At 53.7% G+C, this 24,414-nt stretch overlaps 2 protein-coding genes across 3 annotated transcripts; both read left to right on the top strand.

Moving 5' to 3' along the window:
* Nucleotides 1-337: 337 nt before the first annotated feature.
* UHMK1 (U2AF homology motif kinase 1) lies at nucleotides 338-18,545 on the top strand. 2 transcript variants are annotated; one of them, XM_059477736.1, is made up of 10 exons: nucleotides 338-705; nucleotides 1,670-1,962; nucleotides 4,643-4,834; nucleotides 5,641-5,735; nucleotides 7,054-7,130; nucleotides 10,454-10,552; nucleotides 11,421-11,509; nucleotides 11,970-12,042; nucleotides 18,124-18,299; nucleotides 18,521-18,545. In XM_059477736.1, exons 1-9 carry the CDS (start codon nucleotides 414-416, stop codon nucleotides 18,132-18,134), a joined length of 1,221 nt encoding a protein of 406 aa, XP_059333719.1. In that variant the 5' UTR covers nucleotides 338-413; the 3' UTR covers nucleotides 18,135-18,299; nucleotides 18,521-18,545. The 2 variants fall into 2 exon arrangements, with proteins under 2 accessions (XP_059333719.1, XP_059333718.1); XM_059477735.1 differs by lacking the exons at nucleotides 18,124-18,299; nucleotides 18,521-18,545 and having other exon boundaries at nucleotides 343-705; nucleotides 11,970-15,402.
* UAP1 (UDP-N-acetylglucosamine pyrophosphorylase 1) lies at nucleotides 16,790-24,141 on the top strand. The gene is made up of 10 exons (XM_059477733.1): nucleotides 16,790-17,099; nucleotides 17,176-17,380; nucleotides 18,124-18,299; nucleotides 18,521-18,693; nucleotides 19,807-20,000; nucleotides 20,372-20,515; nucleotides 20,832-21,020; nucleotides 21,447-21,494; nucleotides 23,330-23,396; nucleotides 23,593-24,141. Exons 1-10 carry the CDS (start codon nucleotides 16,790-16,792, stop codon nucleotides 23,683-23,685), a joined length of 1,599 nt encoding a protein of 532 aa, XP_059333716.1. The 3' UTR covers nucleotides 23,686-24,141.
* Nucleotides 24,142-24,414: the final 273 nt, after the last annotated feature.

Raw genomic sequence — 24,414 nt, 5'->3', positions numbered from 1 at the left:
CTGAACTCCGAGGCTGTTGAGGGTACCGGAGCCCGGGCTGAGGGGACGGAACTCTGAGGCTGTTGAGGGTACTGGAGGCCGGGCTGAGGGGACCGGACCTCGGGGCACTGGGGAGACGGGACCCCAGCGGAAGCCCTGGTTGGTGTCTGGGCTGAGGGCGGTGACCCCCGCGAGTGCTGAGGGCGCTGGACTCCGCCCGTACCGGGGCAGAGGGCACCGGGCCCGGCTGCCGGGGGAGCCGCTGGCTCCCGGGCCGAGGGCCCCTCCCCGCCGAGGGCGGCGCCGCCGCCGTGCCGCCCCGCTTCCGGTGTCATGGCGGCCGGAGCGCGGCGGCGGCCGGGGCTGGGGCCGGTGCCGGTGCCGGGGCAGCGGTGGGGCCGCGGCGGGACGGCGATGTGAGGCGGGACGGCGCCATGTCGGGGTGCGCGTGGGGCGCGGCGCCGCCGCTGCTGGAGGCGCTGGGCCGGCTGTGGGAGGTGCAGGCGCCGCTGGGCAGCGGCTCCTCGGCCTCGGTGTACCGGGTGCGCTGCTGCGGGGATCCCCGGGCCCCCCCCGGCGCCGTCAAGGAGTTCGTGCCGCCCCCGGGGCCGCGGCCCGGGCCCGCTCGCCGCCCCGGCGCCCGCCCGCCCGCCGCCGACTGCGCCGAGTACGGGTTCCGCAAGGAGCGCGCCGCGCTCGAGCAGCTCCGCGGGCACCGCAACATCGGTAACGGCACCCCCGTACCCCTGCCCCCCGATCCCCCACACCCTGCTCGGGCACCTCTGTCCCTAGAGCACCCCCAGGGCAGGCTCCCCCTGCCAGACTGGTGTCTCCAGACCGCCCTCGCAGCCAGGGGAGGGAGCTCCCGACTGCTTTGGGAATACAGGATGCCCCCAGACGCATCCCCAGGCCAGTGTGCCCCTCGGATTGGCACCCCTGGGTGGGCAGATTCCAGGGCCCCTCGCCTGGACACCCCAAAGCAGCTTCCCTGCAGTGAGTGCTCCTGGGTACCCCACCTCTTCCCCGGCTGGGGGTTCTGCAGTGACATCTCCAGGGTGGGCAGGAGAGATGGGCAGAGGGGTCCCTGCAGGCGGGGCACCCTGGAGCCCTCCTTTGGGCAGGGTGCCAGAGCCCCAGCAAGGACTGGGATCCCTGCAGGACGGCTGTGGGACGGTGTGTTCCCACTGTGCTACAGCTCCAGGGCTGCCTTGCTGGGTGGGAATGGGCCAGGGAAGGGAGGAAGCTGTGTGTCAGAGGTGATTGCTGGAAGTGCCTAAGTTCACCCACCACTGATATTTTTTGTTGGCATGAAATGCTTTTTAATGCCTGGACACACAGACAGCACATGGGTTCCCACTCTGCAAAGTTTGTCTGTCACTGGGTGACAGTGACAGGTCTCTAAAGAGTGGCACAGTGTCCAGTTTGCCCATTGGGATGTGCTCATCCATGTCCCAGAGACTGTCCTTCTGAACAGGAGTGCTCAGCCCTGTCACTGTAGCAGTGTTGTGGGACCAGCCTGTCCTCTGAAGCTCGGAGGGGTGAAATGCTTTTCCCTTGCTTCTTCCTCCCTGGTTCTCCATCTCTCTGAGCATCACCCGTTACAAACCATCCGAGCTGCTGTTGCGGTGAGGAACAGTGGCAGGTGCTGGCTGCTGTCCTTACCCACGCCTGTCCCCGTGTCTCGTTGTAGTGACACTCTATGGCGTGTTCACCAACCACTACTCTGCCAACGGCCCGTCCCGCTGTCTGCTCCTGGAGCTGCTGGACATCAGCGTGTCCGAGCTGCTGCTGCACTCCAGCAACCAGGGCTGCTCCATGTGGATGATCCAGCACTGTGCCCGAGATGTCCTGGAAGCCCTGGCTTTCCTGCACCACAAAGGCTATGTGCACGCAGACCTCAAGCCACGCAACATCCTGTGGAGTGCAGAGGAGGAGTGCTTTAAGCTCATTGACTTTGGACTTAGCTTCAAAGAGGGGAATCAGGTTTGGAATGTGCTACTCTTGAGGCAAGATGGCTCTGTGTTGAGTTGTGTGGCTCTGTGGTGTTTTCCAAGTGACCTGATCAGAGTAGGAGCTGAGCTGGTGCTGAGGGTTAACTGGAAAGGCTGAAGTTATGTCTGCCCCAGAGACTGAAGCTGTGTTTCCATTCTGCTTGCATGTCTCTGGTTTCTGTTGATGTCTTAGCCTTTGTGCTACAAATTCCAATGTTAGTGATGCACTGAGAAAAGTGGTGTCTCAGCTTCCTGGAAGGTTTGCTAGTTTTTATGTGGTCAGACGAGTGGGAGCACTCAGAAGTGTAGAATTCCCCTTTATCATCCCTTACCATGTGTCGTAGTAATCCAGGCTTTGCCATCAGCCTCCCTGGCCAAGTGTGTTATCTCTGGCAGTGTCCTTGTGCTTGCCTTTACTTTCACCCTATCTTGAGCAGCCTCCCTTCCTCAGGAAGTCTGGATGTTTCTTTCCCACACGAATCAAAAGTCCGTGGTCTGGTCCTGGGTGGGCAGTGTCTGTTGTACTCTTTGTCCCGTTTGCTGATCTCCTGCTCCGTCTCCTTGCTGTCACTTTTGTTTTGGTGCTACTGAGTTGTTTGTCCTTGCCCATTTTCCTCTCTTCCATGGCTTCTGATGGAAGCAAAGAGCCTCAGGATATTCTGCTGTTGGCTTGATAGATCTTCCTTTCACTCCTCCCTCTCTCAGTAGCGGCCTGTGAGGAGTCTCAGTAAAGCTTTTCCATCAGGTAACCTTGCAGCACACTAGCCTTTAATCATTGGGTGATAGATGGCAAATTTTTCTGTGCCTTCCTACAGTGTCCTGGTTTGTCCCTATTCCATGCACTTTACCCACTTAGCAGTTTTAAATTGATATACTTTTTTACTGGTTTACCTGGTATTGACAGCACAGCCCACTGATTGTGAATATCAGGGGGTTGTGTGGGTGACTTATCTCTGAATTCTTTGGTACAGGAGTTGTTTTTAATGTTTGGACTTCTTAACTCCCCCGTGTTGTCTTCAGTTGTCCCACATTCTTGGCTGAGTTTCTGGTGGTAATCTGTTGCTGTCTGTCAGCAAAATACACACTCCTGGTGTCCTGTGTCTAATGCAGGTATTTTTATTTAATTCAGGCCTGTGTTTTGCTGCTTGCTGTGTGAGTTGCCTCATAATAGTTGATGGCGTGTTTTATTTGCTTCCTTGGTTTCTTCCAGTCTGCTTTCTTTGGGCTGAGTTTCCTTTGCCCTTTCTCAAAACCATGCTGGTTGTATGTGTGAACCTTCTGACCTTGCTTTGAATGTGCACCAGGTACCAGAGTCCTGTCCCCACCCCTGCCTTGGGCCACAGCCTGCATGCATAATTTCCTTATCTGAGTCAAAGACCATGCTTTTATTTATGCCAAGCTTATCCTTACACAAAATTTCCTGCCATTGGTGTTTAACAGGGAATGGTTGTACACAGAGCAAAGTTCCAACCTCTTAGAGCTCTCAAAATGCTTTAGGTGGTAGGAGTGAAATTCCCTCTGTCTTTTTGCTGGTGCCATTGATCACAGTGTTTTCTCTATCTCTAAATGTTGTTTGGGGGCCTGCCAAGTTGCTGCTATTGCCATGCTGGAGGTTCTGCTCCCTACTGATAGGAGGAGGGACAAGGATGAGCAATTTGTGTATCATTTTTAAGTTCATAAAGCACTTTTGAGCTCTGTTGCTGGAAGATGTCTTCAGTAAACTTTCAGTCAGAGAACCACATAATCTTGGTCTGAATATATTCTCATGGTAAGAATTCCTAATCCTATGCCTTATCCAGGAGGAAGTAGACTTGCATGTTCTTCTGTCATTCCTTGTGTTGCATCAGCGTGTCTAAAATGAGCCCCCACATGTTGAAAAGACCCAGCAGTTTGTCTTTGGACACATAGAAGACTTGGCTGGACAAAGCCACAGCTGACTGAGCAGGTACTGCCTGTTAGCAGGACACTGGACTGGAGCCTTCAGAGCAGCCCCTCAGCCAGCACCTCTGTGATTCTATAATTCTTCTGTGATTCCCTCCTTTCCTTGGAGCAGGCAGCTCCAGCGTGGGCATTTCCTCTCACTGTGCCAGCCACAGCAGCTGGGCAGGTGCTGATTGTGCAGCACCTGAGGCTTCAAGGGCAGATGGAAGAGGGGCATGGGAAGTGCCATTGATGATTTCCTTCTCTGAGCATTCCAGCTGCTTGCCTCCAGAGAACATCAGCACTTGAGCAATGGCAGCAGCTCCTGGTGCTCCCTGCTCAGACAGGGCTGTGTGTGCTCTCAGGCAGCCCATGTGGGAGCACATTGTGGGTGTTCAACCCTTATTCCAAAATTTCTAGCATTATCTGCGTGTAGGAGAGGTTAAAAGGCCAGTCCACAGGGACACCCAGCCCCTTCCTCCCAGCAGTGCTGTGTGTCCCAGCACTAACCACATGTTAGTGCTGCTTTGCTGGGAGATGTTTTTCTTCCAGACAGTCCTGCTTTTCCCTCAGCACAGCAGTATAGGGAGCTGAACTGCCTGCCTTGCACAACTGGCTCTACAGTGCTTTCTGTCAATTTAGCAATAGTGTTTTGGAGACCCCTTTGGAAGGATATCAGAACTGATTTAAGGATAGAGTGGAGAACCTGAGTGTGGAAAATCAACTTTTCCCCTGTGTTTTGTCTCCTGTAGGATGTGAAATACATTCAAACAGACGGGTATCGGGCTCCAGAGGCAGAGCTGCAGAACTGCCTGGCACAGGCAGGGCTCCAGAGTGAGACAGAGTGTACCTCTGCTGTGGATCTGTGGAGCCTGGGAATCGTTTTACTGGAAATGTTCTCAGGAATGAAACTGAAACATACAGTCCAATCTCAGGAATGGAAGGTGAGACACTTCTTGCTTGCCCCAAATGAATCCTTCTGCCTCTTGTTCATAATCTGGATTTGTGAGGTAGCACCTGGCAACTAGGTAGTGTTTCCAGGATGTTTATCTAATCCTATTGTCTTGCGAATTAAGATTCCTGAGCCTTAAAGACCCACCTGCTCCGTGGGACTGGCTTGTCTGAATGCTGCTTGTGTTCAGGTTATGAAATAGGGGTGTTCCAGGAGTCTCTGTTTGGAGCCTGGGTCTTGCCCAGATTTGGTAGGCAAGCTGTGCTGGCTGTAGTTGTGGCATAGGAGGAAGAACAAAACCAATGCCTGATGACTGTCAGCTAGTTCAGCAGCATGATGGCAGAGGAATTATTTGCTGGCTTTAGTTTAATGTTAGCTCTAATTTGGGGATCTTCTTGTAAGTCTGTATCCTGAGAAAACAAGAGGAAAGCTCTGTATTGTGAGCCTGGAACCTGCCTGTCCTCTGTTCTGAGTGAAATAACTTTTTGTGCTCCTCTTCCCAAAAGGAGTATCCTTTCACCATCAAAATCTCCACTGCAACAGAAAAGTTTCTTGCATGTGGAAATTTCCAGCTTTTGCTGGCAAATGGGAAAAGGTTGATTTGATGTGAGCCTGCTAGTTTAATGTGTGAGGCTTGGGCATTGGGGATCTCTCACAAAACCCCAGGGGCATTGGGGATCTCTCACAAAACCCCAGAGAGCCACAGCCCTCTGCATCCACTCTGCAAAACGATGGGATATGGCAGGCTTTGCACAGTCTGGTCTTACCTCCCTAATCACTGTTTCTTTTTCTTCCCAGACAAACAGTTCTGCCATCATTGATAGCATATTTGCCAGTGAGGGGGTGGTTAATTCAGCCATTCCAGCTTATCACCTCAGAGACCTTATCAAAAGGTACCACAGCATATTTGATAACTGTTCTTTAAGGATGTGCTCTTTAAAGTCAAGCCTTACTCTTAGCAACTTTGAGCCCACATCTAACACTCCTTTTCCTTTTCCTTTTCCTTTTCCTTTTCCTTTTCCTTTTCCTTTTCCTTTTCCTTTTCCTTTTCCTTTTCCTTTTCCTTTTCCTTTTCCTTTTCCTTTTCCTTTTCCTTTTCCTTTTCCTTTTCCTTTTCCTCCCTTCCCTTCCCTTCCCTTCCCTTCCCTTCCCTTCCCTTCCCTTCCCTTCCCTTCCCTTCCCTTCCCTTCCCTTCCCTTCCCTTCCCTTCCCTTCCCTTCCCTTCCCTTCCCTTCCCTTCCCTTCCCTTCCCTTCCCTTCCCTTCCCTTCCCTTCCCTTCCCCTCCCCTCCCCTTCCCTCCCCTTTCCCCTTTCCTTTTTTTTTCCTCCCCTTTTCCTTTCCTTTTTTTTCCCTCCCCTTTCCCTTTTTTCCTCCCCTCCCCTTTTTCTCTCCCCCTGTGCTGGTAACAAGTGCAAGCATTAGCGGAGATGTTTCAGTTCCTCAGATTTTGGCACCATTTGGAGTGAGCACATAGAGAGTGTCAGTCATGATGTTGATCATTTGCTGTTTCAGTGCTTTGCACTTGCAGCTGAGAGATTGTATTTGGAGAAAACTGCAGACTTTGCTGCTTTTGGGGATTGTTATCATAAAAATGAGAGAGGGGGCAGAAAGTGCTGCTCTCCACTGCTGCCAAGATTCAAAGGCACTTTTGCAACTCTCCTGAGGAGTCTGCCAGGGGTGTTGTTTTCACTGTCTTGTAACTGTGCTCTGAGGCTACAGAGGGAAGAAGACACAACTTGGCACAAATAGCATTAGGAGCCCCTGGTAAAGCCAAGTTAGGGATATTGTCAGGCAAGCTCTGGGTTATTATTAGCTGCTTTGAACCCCATTTGAGAAAAGATGTGGGAGCACCTTGGAGTGTGATCACTCTCATGAGACTGCATGTATGCCTGAGATGTGGGATGAATGGCCTGAGGATGTGGAGCTGGAACATGCTGTGCTCCTTGTGGACTTGTAAGTGAGCAGTTCTCAGTATTTGGTGCTGAGGGACATCAGGAAGGAAAGCCTGCTCCTCCATCTACCCAAAATGCTTTCAGGGGATCCTTCTGGTGTGCTTCAGCTGCAAATTGCAAGATGTGCTCCCCACTCTTCTCCTTGTACCATAACCACCCCAAAGATGGGGTGTTCCTCTATGCTGGCTTCCAGCCTGAGGGGAATGTGTCAGTGCAGGAATGTCACATGCATGAACATAAAGGTGTCTTCTCTTACAGCATGCTTCATTGTGACCAAGGAAAACGAGCCTCTGCTGAGAAGGCTTTATGCAGCCCATTCTTCAGCATTCCCTTTGGTAAGCTGTGCCTATGGCCCCTGCTCAGGACTTTCTCAGCTTGTGCTGGAAGCAGCACAGAGGGCAATTACCTGTTGTTTTTTGGCCTGGCCTCGTTGCTGCTCCTCTGTGGCACTTGCCAGCTCTCCATGGTGCCACAGGAGGGAGGTCAGATGATGCCTGTGCTCTCAGTGCTGCCTTACTCCTGTAGCCCCACAGGCTGTCACTTTTTCCTAGCTGGACTCTGATCCAAGAGTGTATTGGCAGCACATTCATCTGAGGCACAGAAATAACCAGGATATTTACCTAACATTCTGACTGTTGAGGTGCATTTGAAGAATGCAGTGCTGTTTATGGTGAGTGGATGGCTTTTCTTACACCAACTGTTTCCCAGTTCAGAAATCTCCAGGAATGTGAGCACCTTGGGCATGGGCTGGTGGTGGCATCTGCTGCTGCCCCTGCACAGGTGGTTTTTGGTGGCAGCCAGGTTCTGCAGTGACTGCCTGCAGTAACCTGTGTGGCACATCATGGACAGATGTCACTGTGGCTTTCATCTAATGCTGTCCCTTTGAATTAATAAAATAGTGGTGTTTCCTCAAGACCTCCCCATGTGTGTTGCAGGCAGTCAGCAAAGGTGGGCTGACACCTCCCTGTTCAGGCTTGTGTCCTTCCCTGTTTTCTGGTCCAGGTGCAACTGAGTAGCATTCTCCAGAGCTTGTCTGCCTTCCAGAGCACCAGTGAGGAGCTGTGCATCCAGCTTTTCTGAAGCCTGAATTAATGCTGCAGCCTGAGCTAGCATTTCCCCTTGAATCTTAGCCCTGCTTTTCTAAAGCCCCTTGGTGCACCTTGCAGCCAAAATTATTAAGTATTGCTCCTTATAGATACTGGTATTTCTGTATATCAGGCAAAGGTGACAAACTCATTCCTGTTTCCAGACTTCACATGTGTCTCAGAAGCTGGAGCTGTTCTACTCAGAGCTGTCTTCCATGGCTGAACCTCACAGCCAGCACTGCTTTGGAGCAGAGGGAATTGTGTGTTGGCAGTGCCCTCTGGGCTGGTTTTAAACACACAGAGCTCTGACTGTACTGAGGAAGGTGCTTCTGTGGTTAGTGCTTGGAGTTTATATAACAGCTTCCATTTTGCTTAGTTCTCTTTGCTGCTTCTTTTCTTTGACAGACTTGCACATATGCTTGTCTGCACAAAGAAGCATTTACTGCTGCTTTCCTAGCAAGTCAGAAAATGACCTGTCATTGCCTTTTACTTGAACACAGCTTTTCTGTTTAGAGCAAAGACAGCTGAGAATAGCTTTCCTTGTCATATACAGCTAAGTCTTGACTTTCCAGTTCATCAAGTTCTTTCCTGTGTTGTCAGTGTGGTTGGTGTCACCTGTCATTTGCAGAGGAGCTGGGCAGAAAGCACCTCCTAGGGCAGAGGATTGCCAGAAATGGATTTGTCACTTGGGTACAAGAAGACCAGGTGTCTCAGTTCTAGGGGCTGGTTTGTCTCCCTCTCTGGAAAAACTCTCATGAAATGAAGGACAGATTTACTTTAGTGTCTGTCTTTTCTCCCAGGTGGCAAGTGACAGGACAAGAAGAAACAGCCTCAGGTTGTCCTGGAGGAGATTTAGATTGCTTGTTAGGAAAAATTTCTTCAAGGAAAGGGTTGTCAAACATTGGAACAGGCTGCCCATAGAAGTGGTGGAGTCACCATGCCCATTAAAAGATGTGTAGATGTGGTACATCTGGGGACATGTTTAGTGGGGAGCTTGGCCATGCCAGGTTGGAGTTCATAATTTAAAAGGTCTTTTCCAACCTAAACGATTCTATGATTCTGCAAATAAAGGGTCACACTTAAATGTTCTTTCAGTCTTCAGTTCATCTGATGTGTCTTGGTTGCAAATAATCCTAGAGGTGCACTAGTAGCTGGAATGTGCCTGGTTGTGTGAAGACAGCACCTTCCTTCAGAGGGCTGCCCCTGGGAGCTGTCTGGGCATCATCTGCACTGATAAGGCCTTTAATACTCTGTAATTTAATTTAATACTCTGTAATTTAATACTCTGAGCTTTTCCTGAGGGCTCTTCCATGACAGGCAGGGGATTTACAGCTTCTGTGCTTGCCTTGCATCTCTTCCTGCACTGTGAGATCAACATCTGACTGTGCCTGGCAGAGATGTCAGCTTCCTCACAGGCATTGTGTGCTTAGCTGGGGAAAGTATTTCCTAGAAAATAACAGCTCACTTTGCAGCCATGGTCAGAAGGCTCAGGCTGGAGAGATGAAACCGTTTTCCTTTTCTCTCCCCTCTCACTGTAAAGTGGCAGAGCTGTGAGGTCCTGCTGTTATGTTCAGCTGCAGTAGCTCCCAAAACAAATAAACACATCAACATTCTCCAAGTACTGCAAGTTGGGTGCCCAGATCTTAAATTCATTAATGGCCTGTCACTATTGTACAGGAACATGAAATCAAGCTTTTTTTTTCTGCAGAAGTGACACTGTCCCTGTGGCTTTGGGTTTCTAGAGGGATGATTATCCTCAGAATGTGATTGTCATTAGCCTTTTCTCCTTGACTGTTGCCTTCTCCCACAGTGGCATCTGTGCTGCCCTGTTCCAGGCCATCCTGGAGCTGCTTGTTTTCTAGAGCCAAGTGCCCCATGTCCAGCACCCAGAGGGTTTTATTTCTGCTCCTGTGAAGTCCTTCAAGGATCACTGCTCACACACCTTGTGGCCATGCCCAATTCTACACCATTGCATTGTTTAAGCAGCTGAAGTATGGTGCTCTTCAAAACAGTGGATTGCAGTTGGATTTTGAGGGGAGGGAGGTTTATGTGGTGTTCAGAGAAGAACTAAAAGATATTCTAAGGAGATATGAGGCCTGTGCCTTAGTTCAGCTGAGGAATTGGAATTAGGGAAGCTGGCCAGCCTGCTTTCAGCTCATCTGGGAGCAGTGACAGGAGAGGCAGTTGCAGAGTATTCCTTTGATCTTCTCACATCTCCATACATATATGGGGTAGTTTGTTCAACTAGCACAGTTCTTGAGGTCACATCAGTTTCTGAGACTGGGCTAAGTAGACATAATTTTAGCTTTCATTTGAAAAGCAATTTCAGATGCTAGCATCAGAATAATTGCAGAGTGCACTGAACCCGTTGGAAGAGTCTCTCAGTGCACAGGTAAAGATAAGATGGAAATGGAGAATTCAGACTATAAATGCAGTTAATAGTGGAGACAAGCAAAACTGTTCTGCAGAGAGCAGTAAGTGCTTGAGTATCACAATGTGTATTGAGTCATCTTCCTCTTTGCTTGCCCCTTTGACAGTGATTTTGTTTCTTTAATTCTGTGGGTGTCAAACAGCTCCCCATATTGAAGACTTGGTGATGCTCCCCACACCTGTGCTGAGGCTGCTAAATGTTCTAAGTGATGCTTCTCTGCAGTGTGAAGAAGAATATGAAGGTTGGTGCAATTCTCATATAGCAGTGTTGTTTTACAGACTTTGTTTTCTGTGGCTCTGGGGATGTGAGAGCAAGCAGGTGACCAATTCATAGGCACAAGAACAGCAAACAGAGCTGCCCAGCTGAGCAGCTTCGGTTGCAAGGGGTCAACTGCACCAACAGAGAATAGACTGAGATTGAGAGAGAAAGCAGAGTTTGTAGGGAATTCTTGAAGAATCCCAGATTAAAAAAAAAAAAATTATTTTCTTCTTTGGTTAGATGCCCACCGAATTCCCAATGTGTTTGTGGCTCTGAGCTTCTGCTGGATATGTACAGGACTCAGAAGCCCAATAGCAGAGATCCTTAAAAATCTGCTAATGAACTTAGCCAAGATCTTAGCAGAGAGCTAAAATTTCTCACTGGAGTTCCCAAAGCGTGGTGGGTGGCAGGCAGGGTGCTGACCCCATGGTGTGGGATTTGTGTTTCTGTGTGCTGTCAGATCCCCGTGAGCGGCACACACCAGAGGGGACACGAGCTGAAAGGCCCAGTTCTGCTCACACAAAGGGGGATTGTGCCAGCTCCTTCAGTCCCCTCCTCCAAGTGCCATAGCAGGCACTCCTAAATCCCCAGTGCTTTGGCTGCTGGAACCTGCTGCTGGAGGTTCATGTCTGTGGGTCTGTGTTCCTGAGCCTCACTTCACACACTTCGTCTCATTACATGTCCATTAATCAGTGTCAGCTTCTGCTGTCACCTGGTGCTTGTTTATTTTAAATTGAGAGGGAAGGAATATTTGTTGTCCAGGTGTTGTTGATGTGTTCATCTCGCCTTTGCTTGTTTCTTGGCTCGCCCTGGTTTGCAAAGTGAAAGACAACAGCTCTTTCCTTTCCCAGATATCCTGGAGGACATAAGGGAGGAGTGTCAGAAATACGGACCAGTGGTTTCCTTGCTTATTCCAAAGGAGAATCCTGGTAAAGGCCAAGTAAGTGAATGGGGGGAAGAAGCTGTGTGTTCTATGTACACTCCATGTGCTGCAGGACTGCTGCTCAGGGCCTGGAAATCTCCTGGCTGATGGCAGTGCTAAAAATAAATGGCTGTTTTGAGGGACAGCACAGCTTCCTTCCTGGTTATGTAAGGTTAGCTAACCTGGGAGGTGGCCAGTCAGCTTTAGCATGAATGGAAGGAATGAAGAGGAGAAGCCAATGGCTGGGAGAGGAATTGTTGAGGGTATAGATCACCAGCATACTTTCTCCCACCTTACTAAATGGAGGAGCAGGAGATGAAATCCCAGTTTGGAGATTCAGCTCTTAGCTTCTGTGCTCTCTGCTCAACCAAGGATGGAGGGGAAAAATTGTTTAGGAATGGTTTCCCCCATTGCAGAGGTGGGAGGGGGCAGGTGGCATGGTGCACTGGAAGTCCTACTTCTCCTCTCTCTTTTTCAGGTCTTTGTTGAATATGCAAATGCTGGTGATTCCAAAGCTGCCCAAAAAATGCTGACTGGAAGGATTTTTGATGGCAAGTTTGTTGTGGCTACGTTTTACCCACTGAGTGCCTATAAGAGAGGATATCTGTACCAAAACTTGCTGTAGGCAGTAGCAACAATCAGGAGAGTTGTCTTGCTCCTCTTCCTCACGTGTTTTACAGTTGAATGTGTAAAAGAGCTTCCTAGCCCTGCTTCCGAGTCATCTGTGAAGGAGAGGTGCAAAGGACTTGAATGGGCTTTGAAACTTTACTGCTGCTTTGTGATGTGCTGAGGAGGCCGGGCGCTTTCGGCTGCTTGTGTGTGTGCTGTGCTTGCTCATTTACAGGGGTGTGGCTCTGCCCGGGGGCAGGAGGGGGACAGGGGCAGATCCTGGCCACGGCTTCTCAGTGATTAGAAGTGACACCCAAGTCTTGGCCTTAGCGCTGGCCTTGGCTCCGGGGAGAGCATTTCTTTGTTAAGCTCTCCTGTAACCAAATCCTCTTCTCTGGTGTTGGAGGAGGAGGAAGGCTTGCCTGCTTTTTGTTGATACTGTTAGAAATAAAGCAGCAGAAACACCATCCTCTCTAAACCAGACCAGAAGGACTTTTGGTCTGAGAGAGCAGAGAGAGGCACTGAAATTGGATCTGCTGAGCCTCTGGGGTTGCCCTGTCCTTGTGACTGAGCAGAGCCATGCTGGGCTGGGCAGTGACGTGTGGGTGATGCCTGTGGGGAGCTGAGCTTGCTTGTATGCCTGGGGTGGGCTGGGACTGATGGTGGAGACCTGGTCAGAGCAGTGCCAGCCCCAGTCCCAACACAACCTGTAAGCACTTTGTAGCCTGAGTAGATGTGAAAACCCCGCCGTGTGGATTCATCTTTGTAGCACAGACCCTGTGCTGGCACTGATGCTCCCTAGCTCTGATGCCAAATCATCTGTGATATGTAAGCTCTTTTGGTGATATTTTTGGAAAGGAGTGCTACAGCACACAGTATTCTTTGTGTCACAGCAGGACTCCTGCCTTGGGAGTCTTATAAGAACAAATATTTGTCCGTTGTAGGTCCCACGCTTGGCTTTTCTGTGTTGTGCATTTTGGTTTTGCATTAACCCATTAAGACTTGTAGATTAGAAGCACTGACACTTTTGGTCCTTCCAAGGTTACAAAAAGGGCTTGAGGCAATCTGAGATCCTGTATGGAAAGGGCTTAAGCAGTCACTAGACTGGACTGGCCAGGAGAAGGTCTTTCACAGTGCCAGGGACAGCAGCCACATGCCTTTGGGGAAGACACTGTGGTGAGCAGCATCACTCCCCCAGAGCACACTCTGCTCAGTCAGCTGCTGCCACGGGGCAGGCAGAGGCTGTTTGCCACGGATTCCCAAACCCATGCACCCAGCAGAGCCTCTCCTTCAGGGTGGGCAGTCTGCTCCTGATGGGCACAGTGTGAAACAGCCCTGTTTGAGAGTCACCAGTGTATTCTGGCTTGTGGTCTTGGTCCCAGTTTTAGTGAGGAGGAAAGCCCTCCTGAATTCTTTTCTTCAGACAAAATACTTGCAACAGCTGCCTGAACCATCCCTGACCTTCCCTGGAATAATACCTGAATTACCTTGCAGTTTACTGTTCGCATCTTGCTGATGCTGGACTTGATGGAATCCTACACTTTAAAAGTTCCTCTTGATTTTTGCCCTGTGCGTGGTGTGTCAGGAGATGCAATGTCTGTAGCATTTCATGAGTCTGAGTTGCTCTCTGTGCTGGTGTATAGTGCTGTCTACTGTGGCCCTTACCAAACTCCCTCAGAAAGGACCAATCTCTGAATTCTTCTGTTGCCTTTGGGATAGTGGGCTTGCCAGGGAAAAGAAAAAAAAATAAAATCCCACAATGAGTTTTAAGGTGTGATTTGCTGATCAGATTTTTCTGGGAATGATGCTGCTTTGGTGTACATAGCTGTTCAGCAGCCTTTGCATAGGTGGGGTGTGTGATTCATTGCTTTTAATTTAATTGTGCTTTGAGTGAAGCACCTTTTAGTGTCTGGGAGGAATTGAGTGGTAACTGGGTGAGGGTTTTTCCTGTGTGGAGAGCAGTGTTTAAAGTCTGGCTGGGTCTTGGCTGCCCTCCTCAGCTCTGCAGTGCTGCTGTCCCTGCGGGTTGAGCCGGGGGTCAGAGCGCTTTGGTGCAGACATGCACATGTTGAATGCCACCCTGGCAGCAGCACTGAGCTGGCAGGAGCAGACCCCAGAGCTCCTGCCCTGCTGAGTGCCAGCCCAGTGGGGCCCCAGGGAGCTCCCCTGGGTGCAGGGTGTGAGCGCTGTCACGGATAGCAGCGCTGGGACAGGGAGATGCTGGGATGCGGGTATGGAGCTTGAATGTGTTCAGAGTTCTCACAGCATTTGTCTAGGACTGTGAGCTGCTCTGTCATCTTTCAAGCATGACTTTTTCAGTCAGAATTCTTTCAATTAGAGATAGAGCTGGGCCAGGATTCATCTTCAGAGAGGAGCTACAGCCTATTCCTGCAGCATGGCAGCTCTTCCACCAGAGTTTGGCTGGGGTTTTGTACAGCTTCTTTAACAGGAGCTAAATAAATCCTCCTGATGCAAACTCCTGCTACCAGACATTTTTCTCCAGATGTTCATTGACCAGGCTTGAGCACTGAGCTGGGTAAAAAAGCCCAAAGCTGCTTTTCTTTTTATTCCTCCTGGCAAGAGCTGAAGATGTTGATCTCTGTGCTGTCACTGGATCCACCCTTCTGCAGGCTGTGGGGTACAGGGAGGTTTAGAAGCATTTAGAAGCATTGTTAACTCCTCATGCTCTGCCTTCAAAGACTTTGTCTATCAAGATGAAGCTCACTCTGGTGTCTCAGTGACTGTTGGTGTCTTGGCACAAGTTTTAGCCCTGCTAAAACCTTTGAGTTCCTTAACTCTAGATTGTATCTGAAGTGTGCATGGTGATCAGTCCAAGGCGCCTGTTGTGGTGTGTCTGGGATGGGCCTGGCTTTCCTCATCTCCAGATTACTGCTTGTTTGAGGTGCCCAAGTGTTGAGGCTTTCCCCTCAGATGCTCTCTGAGGTTCCAGGTCTGTGCTGCTGCCCCCAATAACCCTCAGTGTAGCACCGACCTACATAGTCCTACCCTAGTTGTAGGGTACCTGGTGTTTAAATCACTGGCCAAAGCACAAGTCAGCTCCAATCTTAGCTGTATTCCTAATTTTATTCTCACTGGTCTTCAGCCTCATAACAAGGTAGCCTGAGCTCGGTGTTGTAGCCAGGTTCTTTCTAGAGGGTTCAGTACACTTCCTGCTGCTGTGCCGGATCCTGTAACCACGTGCCTCCCTTCGGGTTAGATGTCAATTGTTGTATCCATCACACAGCATTGCTGAGCAGATGTGTGCTTGGTACAGGTGATTAATAAACCATGCTTCAGTACGAGCTGCTTGTCCAGCGTGCCCTTCTTCTGGGACACAGATGTGCGTGTGGCTGAGCAAGTTCTGTCACCGAGCAGCAGGGCCTCGGTGTGGGGGACAGGAGGGTGACCCAGCCATGGCAGCGCTGGTATTTGTGCTCGGAGACCATGGCTGTCAGAGCTCCTTCCAGTTCCAGTGAGGGGTGGTCGTAGCTGTGGGATGGAGGGGCTGTTAACATCATTATTGGGCTTTAACGAAGGAGGGGAATTTCACCACAGCTGCTGGCTCAGCAGGACATCTTTCCCGTTCTCCTGTGGTTGACAGAGGATATGCAAAGTATCACCTGCAAAGTACCATCGAGTTCCCCTTCCCTGCGAGGATTTCCACAGTCTGTCTCCACTCTGCTTCCCCACTGCACTCCATCCCCCTTAGCATGTGTCTGTATGGGAAATCAGCTTGGAATACGTTTCAGTTCATGCCAACTGCATTCCATCCAGGGAGCAGTAACTGTGATTGTAATTTCCTTACTGTTATAACTCCTGTTAGACACTAATAAAAATCTTCACCTTTCTTTAACTGTACTCCCAGTTAGCTGTCCACAGCGTCCCCGGGCAGCCTTCCCCAGCCCCACACGCGGGGGTGGCCTCTGCCTGGCCGGAGCCCGCCGTGGGGGCACTCGGGGCTCGGCGTCCTGCGGCAGCCCCGCTTCCCCACGCCCCACGCTGCCGCTGGCCTGAGGGTTCCCCGAACGCTGCTGCCCACAGGCAGTCACAGAGCCGCTGCTAACGCCGGCCGGCCCGGGGAGCTGCGGCTTGCACAAGGCCCGGGGCCGCTGCCGGGGCGCCGGGTGAGCAGTGCTTTGGCTGCAGCCCGCTCCGACGCTGGCCCGTCCCGGCACCGAGCCCGGCAGAGCTCCAGGGGCGTTTAGGGCAGGGTGTGGCTGCGGGGGCGCCCTGCTGTGCAGGCTCCGTGTCCCTGAGGTTCCCTTCCGGCTCAGCGCATGCTGTCATTCCGGGATAGCACGCGGCCCGATGACGGCAGGGGCGCGGTGTGTCATCGCTGCTGACGCCGGGAGGCTCCCGGCCCGGCTGACTCCTGCTTCGCAGGGTCCTCTCCGGCGCATTTGGGGCCGCGTTTGGGGCTTTTCCCTCCCCTCTCGCCGCCCCCGAGCCCGCCGGGGCCGCGCGCTGACGTGGCTCACGTTGCCATGGCAGCCAGCGGCGCGCGCCCCCGCCGGCGCCGCAGCGGCCGCTCCGATTGGCGGGGGCGCCGCGAAGGGGGTGGGCGGTGCCGCCCCTCCCCCGGTGCCGATTGGGCGAGCGGCGCGCACCACGTGGCGCGGGCCCCGGCCATTGGCCGTCGGGGAGCTATAAAGGGCGGCGGCGGGCGGCGGCGGCCCGGCGGCGGGCGGGATGGAGGCGGCCGGGGCTGTGGGGGATGTGGCGGCGGAGCTGCGGCAGCGGCTGGCGGCGGGCGGGCAGGACCATGTGTTGCGCTTCTGGCCCGAGCTGGACGGCGCGGCCCGGCGGGCGCTGGTGGCCGAGCTGTGCCGCATGGACGTGGCCGAGATCAACCGCTTCTTCCGCCGCGCCCGCGGGGACGGCGGCGGGGCGGCGGCGGCGGCGGCAGCAGGGCTGGATGCGCGCATGGAGCCGGTGCCGCGGGACGTGCTGGGCAGCGCCTCCCGAGACCGCGGGCTGGTGCCGCGCTGGGAGAGCCGCGGTAGGTGCGCGGGGCGGCGGGGCTCGGCGCGGCGCGGAGCCGGCGCGGAGGGCCCCACGCGTGTCTGCTCCCCCAGGGCTGGCGGAGATCGCGGCGAGCCGCGTGGCCGTACTGCTGCTGGCCGGCGGGCAGGGCACCCGCCTCGGTGTCCCTTACCCCAAGGGCATGTGCGACGTGGGGCTGCCCTCCCGCAAGACTCTCTTCCACCTCCAGGCCCAGCGCCTGCGGCGGCTGCAGCAGATGGCGGAGGAGCAGCACGGCACTCCCTGCCACATCCCCTGGTGAGCCCCGGCCTCGGGGGGACACGGCCCGCGGAGGGGTGTCGGAAGGGACCAGCCGGCTCTGCTGGGTCCGGGTCCTGTAGATTGGCGCAGCCTCTGGGTGTCAGCGGCCCGTGCTCCTCTGGGGTGCTGCAGTTCCCTTTGGCAGCTCGAGGTTAGCCTGGGGTGCTGCAGTTCCCTGTGCAGCCCGAGACTAGCCTGGGTGGGTGCAGTTCCCCTGTGCAGCCCGAGGTTAGCCTGGGGTGGTGCAGAGCCCCTTGGCAGCCCGAGGTTAGCCTGGGTTGGTGCAGTACCCTTTGGCAGCCCAAGGGCCATGGACTGGCATAGCCCCTCTTCGTGTCAACGCTTTGCAATGGGCATGGCCCCTTAGAGCAAGTGTTTCAAGGCTCAGGGTGGCACTGGCAGGTCCCACATTGTCAGACTCAGTCCCACGGCCCTTTGGGAAAGGTTTTCATGTCCCCATGCAGTACAGCAGCCATGGAGGGTGAGGAGATGAGCTGCTGAGGTGCTTTGTAGACAAGGCAAGAGTTGGCCACTGCAGCTGGATGTCCCATGCACGATGTTGTATGGTTTTGGAGATATGTGTGAAACCCTTCATTGTCTTGAGACCACAGCAGGTCAGATCCTCCTAAGTGTGGAAGGAGGGGGGAAAGCATGTCCTGGGTGTTCCCCACATTTGGGATGAGGGGTGTGAGATCCTGCCTCTCCTCCCTGCTCATTGGGTGTCTTCTACTCTGCAACAGGTACATTATGACAAGTGGCCGCACTATGGAGTCCACCAAGGAGTTCTTCCAGAAACATCGGTATTTTGGCTTGAAGAAGGAGAATGTCATCTTCTTCCAGCAGGGCATGCTGCCTGCCCTGGGATTCGATGGGAAAATCCTGCTGGAGGAGAAGGGCAAGATTGCCATGGCACCAGGTTGGTGGCCAGGGGTGAGACATGGTGCTGAGGAGCAGCTTTTGGAACTGCAGTCTTCCCTGTGGCCTGGCCCAGGGCTGACTCGGGCTGGGAGGTGTCCGTGTCTGCCCTGGCAGGGAGGAGCAGGGTGGGGTGTGCTGGGCTGAGGGCCTCCACATGGGCCCGTGGGGAAGGAGGGTGGGCGTGGGCGGCTGACGGACAGTGGGGCGTTCCCTCTGCAGACGGCAACGGGGGCCTGTACCGGGCACTGGGCTCCCACGGCATCGTGGACGACATGGAGCGGAGGGGCGTGCACAGTGTCCATGTCTACTGTGTGGACAACATCCTGGTGAAGGTGGCTGACCCCAGGTTCATTGGATTCTGCTTGGAGAAGGGAGCAGACTGTGGGGCCAAGGTATGGTTTTGGGAGTAGGCAGGCACTGCTTCTTCAGAGCTGGGTAGGGTCTGTCCTGCTCCTTGCCTGGCTTCCCTGACTTTTCACCCTTCATTTGCTGGCTTGCCACAACCAGGAGGGATAGCTAAGTACCTGGAGCTCACTGGTGAGGTAACATGTGCTGCCACAGTCCTGCCTGCCCCTGGCATCCTGGAGGATGCCTGGCACTGCTCTTCTGCCTTGCACAGGAATACAGCACCAACAGCCCCAGGGCTCGGAGGTCCCCCTGGGGTCAAGAGGCTGCTTGGGAGCCCTGTGTTGCTGCCTGGCACACACCCAGATGCTGGGCAGCTCTTCTCTGGGTGGCTGTGGCTAGCACAGGCAGACAGGATCCCTGCCATAAGCTGCCAGCTGTCCCCAGCCTGACATCCTGGACACCAGACCAGGATGCAGCTGGGTGCAGCTGACACTGAACCCAGCTCCATGTCTTGTGGACAGGACATTGCACACTTAGAGCTTTACTTAAAGATTGGCTTGACAGCCAAAGGTTCTGTTTGCATTTGGCTTGGCTCTGGCAAACAGGTGAAATGACTTACTGGTCTTGCAGCTTTCAGAGGGTGTGCTGAGAAAGGGAAGGCAGTTTTCTTCCCCTGGCCTGCATGAAAGAAACAGGAAATAAACCTCAGCATAATAAACCTCCTGCAGAAAGGAGAAAGCCCTGTGCCCCTGCATGCAGTGGTGGGTAGGGATTTGCTGGGGTATCTCATAACCCAGAGGGAGGTGTGTGAGGTGCAAGGAGGAGAGGAAGGTCAGAGGGATGTCTCTGCTGAGCCAGCAGCCTTCTGGTTGTGAGGAGCAAGCTGGCTAAAAATATCCGTGTGTGCTGCCAGCTGCACGTTCGCTCGGTGCCACATCCTGCTGTGCCCTCTGGGTGCGTCTGACACCTGTCACCAGCCCTGCCATCCTCTGATCCCCACTGCCAGAAGCACCTGGGAGGGGAGGGCTCCTGCATTGCCAGCCCTGCCCCGTCCCAGCAGAGGAGAAAGCCTTTCTAAGTAGGGTCTGCTCTTTCCAAGGGAGCGTTGGAAGCATGGGGCTTCGGGTGCTTTTCCCTGACAGCGCTTCCCTCGGCAGGTGGTGGAGAAGACGAACCCCACGGAGCCGGTGGGCGTGGTGTGCCGCGTGGACGGCGTGTACCAGGTGGTGGAGTACAGCGAGATCTCCCTGGGCACTGCCCAGCGGCGCGGCCCCGACGGGCGGCTGCTCTTCAACGCGGGCAACATCGCCAATCACTACTTCACCACTGCCTTCCTCAAAGATGTGGTCAAGTAAGCTGCTGCTGCTGCAGTGCCAGGACAGGAGTGCTGGTGCTGAAGTGCTGCTGCTGGGCAGAGCTGGCTGTGCCTTGCTTGCTGCTGGTTGAGCTCCAGGCGTGCTGGGATGAGGCCCCTGCAGAGCTGGTCTGACCCCCACCTGTCTGTACAGCCCCTTCCTTGAGATAAGGGTTCTCTGGGTCGTATCTGGATGCTGCTTCCAGAGTGCAGGCATGTGGGGCTGTCTCCTGGCTGCTGTGGGGTTGAGCAGCCCATGCCTTGGGGCAGCCAGGGTAAGAGCAGGGCAGCCATCCCGCTGCAGCCGTGTCTGAGCTGGGGACATGGCTTGCTCAGAAAGGTGACATCTCTGTCTTGGCCTGTTGCAGCACTTACGAACCACAGCTGCAGCACCATGTGGCTGAGAAGAAGATCCCATATGTGGACATCGCTACAGGGCAGCTAGTCCAACCTGAGAAGCCCAATGGGATTAAGATGGAGAAGTTTGTCTTTGACATCTTCCAGTTTTCCAAGTATGTCCTTTGCTCTCCGTGGGGTCCAGGCTGGCTGCTGGCTCTCCCTGGGGAAGCTCCGAGAGCCTCTGGGGTTGTGCCAGGGTGTGCCCACTGGCAATGCCCCGGGATCAGGATAGGATGGCAGCTGGAGGCTTGCTGGGCTGAGCCCTGCTCCTGTGCCAGAGGAACATCTGCTGACCCTACGAGCCAGGGCCTCCCCTCCCTCCTGCACAGCTGTGAAAACAGCCCGTGGGTGTGGGCCCAGCTCAGCCGCCCTGGCAGGGGAAGCAGCCACAGTTTCCAAAGCCCACCCTCCCGTGCTGTGTTCCCCCAGGAGGTTTGTGGTGTACGAGGTGCTGCGTGAGGATGAGTTCTCCCCCCTGAAGAACGCGGACAGCCAGAACGGCAAGGACAACCCCACCACAGCACGACATGCCTTGATGTCCCTGCACCACTGCTGGGTTCTCAATGCAGGGGGGCACTTCGTGGATGAAAATGGCACACGCATCCCTGCCATCCCTCGGTGAGTTGCTGCTCCTGTCACTTCTGCTCCTTTTTAGGCTGGATATTAAGCACAAGGCAATCCCAGTACTGATAACAGTGTCACAGAACCAGCCAGCTATGGGTGATCCATGGAGCAGAGCTGGCTGTAAGCTGTGTGGTGACAACAGGAGTGGTGCTCAGCTGGCAACAGCTTTCCCTCTCAATTCAGCCCCTATGAACTGAATCCTGCCAGCCTCCATTGCACAGCCAAGGTTGCCTCTGCTACAAGGAGGGAGGCGTCTCCCTAAAGACAGAGCACGGTAGCAGCTCCGTGCAGCAGCCAGGCTGGCATCCACGCATCCCTCGACCACGAGACCTCCCGCCAGCCTCTTTAGGGATCAGTGGACCCCAGACTCGTTTTGCTCTGTTTTTGCCCCCTTGCTAACCCTTGTTTCTTCCCGTGTAGCATCCCAAACGGAAGGTCAGCTGCCAGCCCAGCAGATGTCAATGACAAGTAACTATCCACGTGCCAGGTGCATGGTGGCGGGGCCGTGCTGAGGGACTAACAGGCTGCAGGCAGAGCCAGGCTAACGGGGCTGGGGGCGCATGTGGCTGCTGGGGCATGTCACCCCTGGGGACAGGGGGTGCTGCTTCTCATGGTGGCGGGGCAGGCAGCTCTGCTCCTGCTGGGCTCCTTTCCGCAGGGGATAACTGGATGGGGCTCATGCTGTTGGTACAGGTGCAGGATGGCAGCAGCCTGGTGCTGACTGCACACAGCCCCCAAAGGTCACCCCGCAGGCAGGGTGCTGTTGGCAAACACCCCGGCACGTCCTTTGATGCCACTCCCCTGTTTGTCACAGCACGGCAGGGACTGGTCCCGGCCGGTCCCAGAGCTGGGGATGGCTGCCATCTCCTGGTGTCCGCCAGGCGTCCAGGCAGACCAAAACGGGATTAAAAACATGAAGCAAACGTCAGGCAGGCTTTGATGTAGCAAGTGTGAATCTGAGCACAGCAGCCAGCTGGGCTTTGTGTGACTCCAGCTCTTGAGTTTGGAAGATCCAGAGCATGACACTAGGGAAAGCCCCTGGCTCAGTGCTTGACAGTTTACAGGAATACACAAGGGAAGTTTTAACTCTTCTGTTATGTTCTGTAGGCACAAATGTGCTGGGACTTGGAGCTGGTGAGTGTAAATGACTCACAGAGTCTACTACACATAAGCAATCTTGTTCCCTTCCACTCTTTGAGAAGCTTTATCTTCAGGTACTTCCTGGTGGAATACAGCTGTTTTATCTCTGTTTTAATTCCAGACTCCAGGTGTTTTCAGGCATATAACTAAGCCGTCACACTAGTTAACATGCAGGAGAAAGGCTGCACCTTGTCCCACATCTACCCTTCATTACCAGTTAATATCAACTGTTTTTTAAAACTACTATCTTGAATCTAACATTCAAGGTAAATAGCAGTGTGGGTTGGAATGGGTGAGTTTTATTTACTGACACCTGGGACAGGAGAGGGCTGAGTGAGTGCGTGGCAGAGGAAGGAGCTTTGACCTGGGTGAAGGGAGCGCTGTCACAGATGGCATTTTGCCGTGCCTGGCTGGGAAGGGGCACCCTGGGCTGCTGGCTGCTTGTTGGGTCCACACAGCTGCACCCCCAGATTTACACGCCAGCTGGATGCAGGGATCATCCAAGCACGTCCTACGAAGGCTGGTGGCAGCAGGAGCAGGGTCAGGGACCCCACACAGGCCCCTGCCCAGCAGTGCTGCTGCAGTGGGCAGCACTGATGTGGTTCTGGCATTTTGCTCACCAGCTCCATCTCACAAGCAGAAGAGAGGAGCCAAGATAGTTATCTAACAAAGGCAGGAGGAGCAGACAGTGCCGCAGGGAGTGATTCTGAGTGAGCAGAAGGGCTTACCCTGTGTCCTCAGGTTGTGCTTTAAGCGAGAGAGGGCTAAAAGCAAGACCTCTTGCTTTATGGGGAGGTGGTCTGTGAGTGCATCTCACATCACCCCAGGGCTGCAGGAGGAGAAGGAATGGGTGACTCGTTTCCATGTATTGAAAATAGCGGGGCTGGGGGCACAGGCTCTGTTGTAGTTGCACACATGGAAAGGCATCATGAAAGCTCCATCTAAAGCTCTCTTCCCTTTCAGTTGCTGGTGGTATCTAAACTTCAGCTGGCACCTCTGTGGAGAGCACGCAAGGCTTAACTAACCCAGGGCAGCTCTGTGCTGGTGGAGCCTGCGTGGGCCCAGACAGCCCTGACCCTCCGCCCGGCCTCGGCAGATGTTGGGCCTGTCTGTGTCCCCCTGGGCTGTACCTGACTGTCCTGACTGTGTATTGTTCTCTGCAGCCTGAAGGATGCAAACGACCTGCCAATCCAGTGTGAAATTTCTCCCCTTGTCTCTTATGGAGGAGAAGTGAGTACTGGCTCTGCAGAGGGTGGGGCCCTTGGGATGGGCCGGGCTGGCAGGGCACACGTATGTGGGATAAGCCACAGAAGCGTATCCCTCACTGGGGAGCTGTTTGGGGCTGCCAGCACACGAGGGGGGCAGAGGCAGCTTGGCAGCCAGGTGATGTGCAGGGTGTTCCTGACGAGCCACTCTCATCCCCCAGGGCCTGGAGCAGCTGGTGAAGGACCGAGAGTTCCGCACGCCTCTGATCATTGACGAGGATGGCATCCACGAGCTGGTGAAGAACGGGCTGTAGTGGTGCCCAGGCAGGGCTGCCCATCCCACCAGGAACTGGGGCACACCAAGTGGATAACTGGGCCTAGCAGGGACTGCTCCTGCTTGCTCTGGCCCTCTGCAGAGGAGGATTTGACCCACTCGGTTCTTGGCATGTTGTATGCTTCTATTTATATTTTAATTTAAAAACCAAACACTACAGATTCCCCTGCCACAAAGCACAGCTGTGGTGCTGCCCTTTGCACTCCAGGCTGTGGGCATTTATTTTTAAACATGTGTATAGTAATAGTCATTGTACATGCAGAGAGGGGATTTTTATGATATGGGGCTGGGTTTAATCTAGAATTTTTATTTTTCTGAAATCTACATGACTATTTTTTTTTTAATAGGGTCCTTGCCATTGCCCATGTCCTCCCTTTTGGTCATCCTTTGTATATTGCACAACTGGAAGCACCCAATTAAACTCTTGAGTTCCTCCTGTTTGTCTTCTGTGGTGTTTGAGTGACATGACTTTGCACCAAGAGGCTCGTGGAGTAGAGAGCTGACTGCATCATGCCAAGTGCTCTGCTCAGCGCAGCAAGGGTGGCTGTCTGGGGTGGCTGCAGACAGGGCCTCTAGCCTGCAGTGCTCATTTGGGGTGTTCCTGGAGGAAGCAGAGAGTTGTACTCTCCTCTTGTATTTCTGCAAACAGTGGCAAGCCTTGAGCAGGTAGGAACAGGCAGGTGTGTTGCACTGCTGGAGTGCTCAGGGT

The sequence above is a fragment of the Ammospiza nelsoni genome, chromosome 9 (assembly GCF_027579445.1).
Source record: "Ammospiza nelsoni isolate bAmmNel1 chromosome 9, bAmmNel1.pri, whole genome shotgun sequence".
Classification (NCBI taxonomy): Eukaryota; Metazoa; Chordata; class Aves; order Passeriformes; family Passerellidae; genus Ammospiza; species Ammospiza nelsoni.
This window is presented reverse-complemented; position numbering and strand designations above follow the sequence as displayed.